Consider the following 9,390-nt stretch of genomic DNA (forward strand, 5'->3'; position numbering starts at 1 on the left):
GGGTAAGGAGCTTGGACATCTGGAGGGAGCTCGGAGTAGAGCCGCTGCTCCTTCTCGTTGAAAGGGGTCAGTTGAGGTGGTTCGGACATCTGATCAGAATGCCTCCTGGGTGCCTCCTGCTGGAGGAGTTTGGGCACATCCCACTGGGAGGAGGACCCGGGGCAGACCCAGAACACGCTGGAGGAAAAACAATCCAGAAAACAATTGATTCCCTATGATACGGCGCATCTGACTGGTTTTCAAGCATTTTTTTATGACGAGTGTCTTTCTGGCGTCTTTTTAGACGCGCATTTGTAGATGCTGAAAGTTGAAATAATCTCAACTTTTGGGCGTCAGTAGCACCATAGCTCCATCTTGGGTCCATTTTCAATGTTTTGATCGTCCGGTTGCTCATGCACCCTCGCTCTACAGGCGGTCCTCATAAGGAGCACTCATTGAAAGGGCGTTTCAGGCATTTCAAGTGTCTTTGAAGCCTCCACGTTTCTAGCACCACCTGTAGGTGTGATCACCCCCCTAGGGTCCCCCAGGAGGAACTGGAAAGCTTTGCTAGGGAGAGGGACATCAGGGGTGCTTTGCTTGGTCTGCTGCCCCCACGATCTGACCCTGGATAAGCAGATGAAAATGGATGGAAATGGATGGAAGATCATTTTACCTATGTTTAGCCAGATCCAAAATTGTCATCAGCAAACCCACCAGACTCCAGTTGAACAAACATTAATTTTAGTGTATAGAGACAACACATTTTCACACCTAACTGAGTAAAATAAGGGTTTATTTCAACCTAACCGAGTTTGTACTTGTTGGAACAGTGGAAAGAGAAACCAAGACATTTTTTGTTTCTGTCAACTTTAAATTAAGAGTGTTTTGTGATGATAAAATTTGTTTATTCCGATGGAATCTGGTGGGTTTGGCAAAAGCGATTTTGGGTAATATCTCTGGAGAAATCCTTTCCATAATGTTGTCAGATGCTTTTAGTTGACGTACATTGACGGTGCACAACTACCCATAAACATTACTGGACCAACTACACCAACATTTTTGTCTCCATTAGTCACATAGAAACAAAAACATTTGGAAATAGGTCCAGGTTGAAAAATACTTAAGTCACCTTTTAAGAGGGATTTCTAGGAAGACACTATGTCTGAACTGCTGCAGGAGTTTTGTGCAGATAAAAGTTTCCAACCAAGTTCTACGCGTGTTTTATTGTTTTGTTGTGATAAAGATTATGTCTGATTACATAACCATGCAAATGAAGCTTCAGAAAATCTGCTCATGAGCTGATAAGCTTACTGTCAGCATCAACACATGGGAAAAGGTAAAATTGGCGATTCAGAATAATCCTGAAAGACATTCAGTCTTTTGAAAATACAATTGCATTTTTATATGACAAAAATTACATCATCTAAAAATAGGTACTGTGTATTGGACATCTGTGAGTCAAGTTTTCCTTGCATATATGAAAAACTCTTAAATGAACCAAAGTGAATTCTCCCTGCCGGAATTGAAGTATTTAAACATTTACCATATCTTAAAAAATTAGTAGACTGACTTTGGTTGAAAAGGGAAATATTTTCTTTGTATAAATGATCTCTTTTTTTCAAAAATCACATTAAATTCAACGGTAGTGTCATCACACCAGCATGTCCGCTGGGGGAGGCTTTAATGGGATCTGGCCTAGAGTGAACCTCTTGGCCTTGAACTGATTCAGTTCCTCTGGAGTCAGTGCGCTCTCCTGTGAAAACAGACTGTCCGATGCCCCACCAGCGGCCCCGGCTCCTGCTGCAGGTGGAGCAGAGGTCGTCCCAAACCCTCCACTCGCCTGTCCAAAAGTACTACCCCTTCCTGCTGCAGCAGATGCATCAGCCCCGAATCCGCTCCCAAAGCCTCCTGCTGTGCTCGGTGTCGAGGAGAAACTGAACCCAGTGGCAGAGCCAGCTCCTGCGGTGGCTGCTGGATTGTTGGCAGCTGGAGCAGCGAAGGAGAAAGACGAAGCTGGAAGTGCAGATGAGGAACCGAACCCAGAGGGAGGTTGTGTAGGAGCTGCTGAGGCACTGCCAAAACCTGTGGAGGATGATGGTGCTGCGGAGGAACCAAAGCCACCACTTGGAGCAGCAAAACTGAAAGTGTTGGCCTGGGCCGGTGCTGGAGCCCCAAAGCCTACATGGTCAGAAAGATTTAGAATTAACACCGGAGAAATGGCTACTATCGATCTGATTATCTGATCAACATATTCAAACAGGATAGGTAGTTAAATTATCTGTACTGTATTCATGAGAGATGAGGGATACTAAAGAGTGTTAGATGATGCACCTCTAAAGCTCTTCTCCAAGCTGAAGACGTCACTTTTAGCTCTGGGAAATTGTTATGAGCATTATACAAAATTGTTCCTTAGCTGCAACCCTATATTCCAGTGTGCTGAGACAGAAATTGTAGCAAACATATAGCATGGAATATGAAATGAAATGCCTTTTTGTTTACCCACCTTATTCCTGAGGGCACTACTGTAGAAATGATTATGTGCGCAACTTCCAGTGAGACAGCGGAAGTAGCAGTAAGCTAGTTAGTTCCATAGACTGTCTGTGGTTAGTCCCAGTGGCTACTCTTTGTGGCTAACCGCCAACGCTGGTTCTTTTCAAAAGTAATTTAACAAATATTTAACTAATGTTAACTTAGCATTTTCTAAAATGTCTTTGCGGAGCTCTGGTACCTGTTGCACTGTCCGTGTCTGTAACAACTAACAACCAGTCTAAGCTAAATTTTTGTCTTCAGCAACTGTGTTGAACATGTAACCAGAACAAAAAGGGATTGTTCCAGTTGCCATGGTTACCATTGGTATGAGAAATAAAACCAGAAGAGTTTCACGAGACACAGCGAAAAGTATTAAATCAGAATTAGCAGAAGAGAATGACGCGTAGACTGACAGGTCTGTCACTCAGCGTCAGTACATGATATCCCTGTCTTTACCCGTCTGACTTCATTCTCAACCTACATTAGATGTTTGGCGTTTGACGCTGCTAACCAGAGCCACTTCCCTCATGTTGCCAATGTCACACACCCAGCGTGACTGGAGACTACATCTCTCTTGAGCCATGTATCATATTTGCTCTTCAAAAGCCATACATTATTAAACACACACTTCCCATGTGAGCTTTACGCGCTTGTCACATTCCTGCTGCCAACTAGCTGCATACGCCAATCATTTTTGGCGATTCTGAATTAGATATACAAGGAACATGTTTTCCTAACGTTAGGCATGTTTGGAGGCTTTTTAAGAACATCTTCTGAACGATAGCCAAAACAATGTATACTCAAAACTTTTCAAAAATGCTCCACTAATTCCAAATCCTTTAAATTAATTAAATAAATTCAATTTCATTACTTTTTCAGGGATTTCATGACCGTGGAAACCCTGAGAGAGTCGAACTGTAAGTACAACAACTTCTGGTTTGACGAGAAGTTATGTGCTGGACTATTTCCTGACCAGGAGCAGACACTTCCTATGATCCTTTGCAAGAAAGAAAACATTTCTGAAAATGTTAAACTATTGCTTTACTCCTCTTTTGTAATAGTGAAGCAACACTTAATCTTCACCTCCGCTCTGAAAGCTGGACGTTGAGGATCCAAATCCAGTCACTGTTGCTGAACCAAAGCCACCTGAAGATGCCTGAGGATCTGGGTTGTTCATCTCTGCGAGCTGCAAGGAAAGTAAACATCACAACATGTTGACTGTATTTTTTAAAAAGCCCCTCATGGGAGTACTGTTACAAAAACTGTGTGTGTCTGAGTCTCACCAACGCTGTGCGCGTGGCTGGCTTCATAACCTTAAGTTCCTGGACTCTGCTTCTCCACTGGTTGAGCAACTGATTGACACCATTCACCTACACACATGAAACAGGGATTTCTTAGACTCAAAAACACTGAGATATCACCCATCATCTTCAATGAAAGAATACTCGTGCCAGTGCAGGAGAGTCAAGTCTCATCCTCTTTACGTTCTTATTAATCAGAAGAACAAATATAAGGACAAATATCAGGCATGGCATTGATAATTGTCACTACACTTACATAGCTCTGCAGATCTCCTGAAGCTCTTGTGGAGTAATATTCCAGCCTGAGCTCTTCTGGAGAGAGATCAGCAAAACCTGTAAATGAGAAATACAAAACATGTTCAAAGCTAAGTGTTTACAAATGACAAAAAAAATCATGCAATTAAATGTGTATGTAATACAGACCAGATAAAGATGTCCTTAAGTTAGAGTAACACGAAAAGCCCCACTGCCCTGAACTCTCCCAAATGTCCATGTCCATCTGAATCATCTCCCTGGGTGATTGTGAGACAGACGTTACATTGATTATTTCCCTATGACGACAGTAATTTTAATGCTACACAACTTTTAAAAAAGAGGGTGTACTCACAGTTTTTTGTCGTCATCCTCCTCACCAGCTGTTACCTGCTGTCCTCCTCCTCCTCGACCTCCCCTGTCAAAGGTGCTGGGAGTATTGAGTGCTAAAAATCTGTTTTGAGAAGAGAAGCTGAATTCGGAGCTCTTCACGTTATCTCTTCTCCCTCCACCTCCTCCTCTGCCCCAGTCATTTCCTCCTCCTCCTCCTCCTCCTCCTCCTCCTCCTCCTCCACCCCAGTCATTCCCTCCTCCTCCTCCTCCTCCTCCTCCTCCTCCTCCTCGACCCCAATCATCACTTCCATGAGAGGAGAAAGATGAAGGCTGGATAAAACCTCCTTTTTGCTGGGAAGGATTCACCCAAACTCGGTTTCCAAACCCTGAAACAAACATGCATACCAATACCATATATGATGAGGAAAAAAAGGTTGATGTTCAACACTTACAGTCATCCTGTTTGTCCATATTATAATTTTACTACTGTCACTTCTGTCTACTCTGTACATATGACACCTGTTGCATGGCTGTCTGTCCTAAAATACGGATCCTCCTTCTGTCTCCCCTTATTTCATCTAAAACAAAGGGGTTCATGTGTGTGTGTGTGTGTGTGTGTGTGTGTGTGTGTGTGTGTGTGTGTCCTCCAGAACTGAGGGTCAAAGGATAGAGACTGCTGGATGTTGTACAAAGTGTAAATCCCTTAAATGGTCCTGTGTGTAGGATTTTGGGGGATATATTAGTGCAAAGGGAATATAATATAAAACCCATCTTTTCCTTGGTATATAATCATTGGGTTTTCGTTACTTTAGCGTGAGCCGTTTACAGCTACATAAGGAGTCGGTCCTTGTCTACACAGTCTGCCATGTTGCACTGCCATGTTTCGGTACAGTCGCCCCGAACGCACAAACCAAACACTGGCTCTAGATAGATATTTACACTCACCGGCAACTTTATTAGTTACACCTGTTCATCTGCTCCTTAACGCAAAAAGCGAATCAGCCAATCACGTGGCAGCAACTCAATGCATTTAGACATGTATACATGGTCAAGGCGACCCACTGAAGTTCAAACCGAGCATCAGAATGAGGAAGAAAGGTGATTTAAGTGTCTTTGAACGTGGCATGGTTGTTGGTGCCATACAGGCTGGTCTGTCAGAAACTGCTGATCTACTGGGATTTTCACACACAACCATCTCTAGGGTTTACAGAGGATGGTCCCATAAAGAGAAAATAATCAGTGAGCAGCAGTTCTCTGGGTGAAAATGCCTTGTTGATGCCAGAGGTCAGAGGAGAATGGCCAGACTGGTTCAAGGTGATAGAAAGGCAACAGTAACTCAAATAACCACTGGTTACAACCAAGGTGTGCAGAAGACCATCTCTGAACCAACAACACGTCCAACCTTGAAGCAGATGGGCTACAGCAGCAGAAGACCACACCAGGTGCCACTCCTGTCAGCTAACAACAGGAAACTGAGGCTACAATTCACACAGGCTCACCAAAACTGGACAACAGAAGATTGGAGAAACTTTGCCTGGTCTGATGAGTCTGAATTTCTGCTGCCACATTCAGATGGTAGGGTCAGAATTTGGTGTCATGGATCCATCCTGCCTTGTATCAATGGTTCAGGCTGGTGGTGGTGGTGGTGTAATGGTGTGGGGGATATTTTCTTGGCACACTTTGGGCCCCTTAGTACCAATTGAGCATGGTTTAAACACCACAGCCTACCTGAGTATTGTTGCTGACCGTGTCCATCCCTTTATGACCACGGTGTACCCATCTTCTGATGGCTACTTCCAACAGGATAACGCAACATGTCACAAAGCTCAAATCATCTCAAACTGGTTTCTTGAACATGGCAATGAGTTCACTGTACTCCAATGGCCTCCACAGTCACCAGATCTCAGTCCAATAGAGCATCTTTGGGATGTGGTGGAACGGGAGATTCATGGACATGGATCATGGATGCTATCATGCCAATATGGACCAAAATCTCTGAGGGATGTTTCCAGCATCTTGTTGAATCTATGCCACCAAGAATTAAGGCAGTTCAGAAGGCAAAAGGGGGTCAAACCTCATACTAGCAAGGTGTACCTAATAAAGTGGCCGGTGAGTGTATACGGCTAGCTAAGCTAGCTTAGCAATTTTGTCAGTTGGAAGCAGTTGGACTCTGCCAGCTGAAGCTGAGAGTGTTTGTAATATTTTTCATAATATAATTGACATAAATTAGCTCAGATTAAGTATCCAAATGTTCATATTCAGTAAGTAGCTAGCTGATGTACGTTAGGACTCACAAACTAAAGTTAAGTTCAGTGAAGTGAAGTGAATGAGAGACGACGGTTAATTCTGCTCGGTAACTTCGCCTGTAATTAAACCAGCAAACGCAGAGTTTACAATACAAGAGAGCAGCTACAGGGTTAAGTTTAAATTTTGCTATTTTTATTTCTATTTGTCGTTACCTCCTCCACCTCCTCTGGGTTGCTGCTGAGCTGAGGAGCGGTTGTAGCTGTTGTTGTTGTATCCTCCTCCACCTCCTCCTCCTCCTCCTCCTCTGTTTCCTCCTCTCGGGTGCTCATTCCAACATTTGTCGCCGTACCGACAGCGGCCCTGGAGGAAAAAGCTACACACTGTCATTTCGACACAGTGTTTAATGTGTCAGACGCAGTGTTAGCTCCCAGATACCGCTCACACTCGGTAGTGTTTTCGTGCGACTCAAGAAGAAGCACGAGCTGGTGTCGCAGGAGATTTGCGTCATCGCTCACTATTGTAGTGTGAAACAGCGACCCCATGTGGTAGTTTAAAGGAACACAAGGCGCCAACAGCTGGTTTGCATTAGAAAACACACTGAATATTCATTCAGCATTTCCTCCATGGCTGCAGTGTTTCATCATACACTCAAATGTTATTCTTAACTCTTAACTTTTCTGAATCTGAAGCAGAATAAAGTTTATTACAGAGCAGGTTTCCACTGAGGAGGAATCTGGTGTGGTTCTCTCTAAATAGATTTAACATGCAATAAACGAGATGAAAACAAAGTAAGGCAAAGTACTGCAAGAACATAAATATAGAATAGAAAATTTACAGTAACAAAAATACTGTGAAAATTACTTTAAGATAAACAATACACAATATACAGTACAGGCCAAAAGTTTGGACACACCTTCTCATTCAATGCGTTTTCTTTATTTTCATGACTATTTACATTGTAGATTCTCACTGAAGGCATCAAAACTATAATGAACACATGTGGAGTTATGTACTTAACAAAAAAAGGTGAAATAACTGAAAACATGTTTTATATTCTAGTTTCTTCAAAATAGCCACCCTTTGCTCTGATTACTGCTTTGCACACTCTTGGCATTCTCTCCATGAGCTTCAAGAGGTAGTCACCTGAAATGGTTTTCCAACAGTCTTGAAGGAGTTCCCAGAGGTGTTTAGCACTTGTTGGCCCCTTTGCCTTCACTCTGCGGTCCAGCTCACCCCAAACCATCTCGATTGGGTTCAGGTCCGGTGACTGTGGAGGCCAGGTCATCTGCCGCAGCACTCCATCACTCTCCTTCTTGGTCAAATAGCCCTTACACAGCCTGGAGGTGTGTTTGGGGTCATTGTCCTGTTGAAAAATAAATGATCGTCCAACTAAACGCAAACCGGATGGGATGGCATGTCGCTGCAGGATGCTGTGGTAGCCATGCTGGTTCAGTGTGCCTTCAATTTTGAATAAATCCCCAACAGTGTCACCAGCAAAACACCCCCACACCATCACACCTCCTCCTCCATGCTTCACAGTGGGAACCAGGCATGTGGAATCCATCCGTTCACCTTTTCTGCGTCTCACGAAGACACGGCGGTTGGAACCAAGGATCTCAAATTTGGACTCATCAGACCAAAGCACAGATTTCCACTGGTCTAATGTCCATTCTTTGTGTTTCTTGGCCCAAACAAATCTCTTCTGCTTGTTGCCTCTCCTTAGCAGTGGTTTCCTAGCAGCTATTTGACCATGAAGGCCTGATTCGCGCAGTCTCCTCTTAACAGTTGTTCTAGAGATGGGTCTGCTGCTAGAACTCTGTGTGGCATTCATCTGGTCTCTGATCTGAGCTGCTGTTAACTTGCCATTTCTGAGGCTGGTGACTCGGATGAACTTATCCTCAGAAGCAGAGGTGACTCTTGGTCTTCCTTTCCTGGGTCGGTCCTCATGTGTGCCAGTTTCGTTGTAGTGCTTGATGGTTTTTGCGACTCCACTTGGGGACACATTTAAAGTTTTTGCAATTTTCTGGACTGACTGACCTTCATTTCTGATGGCCACTCATTTTTCTTTAGTTAGCTGATTGGTTCTTGCAATAATATGAATTTTAACAGTTGTCCAATAGGGCTGTCGGCTGTGTATTAACCTGACTTCTGCACAACACAACTGATGGTCCCAACCCCATTGATAAAGCAAGAAATTCCACTAATTAACCCTGATAAGGCACACCTGTGAAGTGGAAACCATTTCAGGTGACTACCTCTTGAAGCTCATGGAGAGAATGCCAAGAGTGTGCAAAGCAGTAATCAGAGCAAAGGGTGGCTATTTTGAAGAAACTAGAATATAAAACATGTTTTCAGTTATTTCACCTTTTTTTGTTAAGTACATAACTCCACATGTGTTCATTCATAGTTTTGATGCCTTCAGTGAGAATCTACAATGTAAATAGTCATGAAAATAAAGAAAACGCATTGAATGAGAAGGTGTGTCCAAACTTTTGGCCTGTACTGTAGTTGTTTCAGAATAAACAAGCTGTACAGTTGTGCAGGATGTGCAAAAATATTTGCATTAATATACATTAGGTTATCAAATTTTTCTGTTTGGAGTAACAGTGTAGTATTTTCTATTCTATCAAGAAGGGGACAAAACCTTAGAGTAGTAGCTACTAGACAGTAGTAATGTGCTTTGAGCTTAATTAAAGGTCCTGCATGTACAAACAGGTGTTCACAATTATTCTGTCTGACTAGTCCTCTT

General features: G+C 43.2%; 1 protein-coding gene across 1 annotated transcript; it reads right to left on the bottom strand.

The window, feature by feature from the left end:
* Positions 1–1,183: 1,183 nt before the first annotated feature.
* On the bottom strand, positions 1,184–7,135 carry nup42 (nucleoporin 42). Its single transcript, XM_033638093.2, has 7 exons — positions 6,854–7,135; positions 4,417–4,780; positions 4,233–4,321; positions 4,066–4,142; positions 3,792–3,878; positions 3,592–3,694; positions 1,184–2,157 (listed from the first exon to the last, which is right to left on the bottom strand). Exons 1-7 carry the CDS (start codon positions 7,026–7,028, stop codon positions 1,631–1,633), a joined length of 1,422 nt encoding a protein of 473 aa, XP_033493984.2. The 5' UTR covers positions 7,029–7,135; the 3' UTR covers positions 1,184–1,630.
* Between the last annotated feature and the right edge of the window lie 2,255 nt (positions 7,136–9,390).

The sequence above is a fragment of the Epinephelus lanceolatus genome, chromosome 16, assembly GCF_041903045.1.
Source record: "Epinephelus lanceolatus isolate andai-2023 chromosome 16, ASM4190304v1, whole genome shotgun sequence".
In the NCBI taxonomy this organism is placed as follows: domain Eukaryota; kingdom Metazoa; phylum Chordata; class Actinopteri; order Perciformes; family Serranidae; genus Epinephelus; species Epinephelus lanceolatus.

Coding starts and splice junctions, on each gene's coding strand:
- nup42 (XM_033638093.2), bottom strand. CDS start 7,028: ATGACAGTGTGTAGCTTTTTCCTCCAGGGCCGCTGTCGGTACGGCGAC. Junction 3,695..3,791: donor CAGCCACGCGCACAGCGTTG/GTGAGACTCAGA, acceptor CTTTCCTTGCAG/CTCGCAGAGATGAACAACCC. Junction 2,158..3,591: donor GTCCAGCTTTCAGAGCGGAG/GTGAAGATTAAG, acceptor CTGACCATGTAG/GCTTTGGGGCTCCAGCACCG.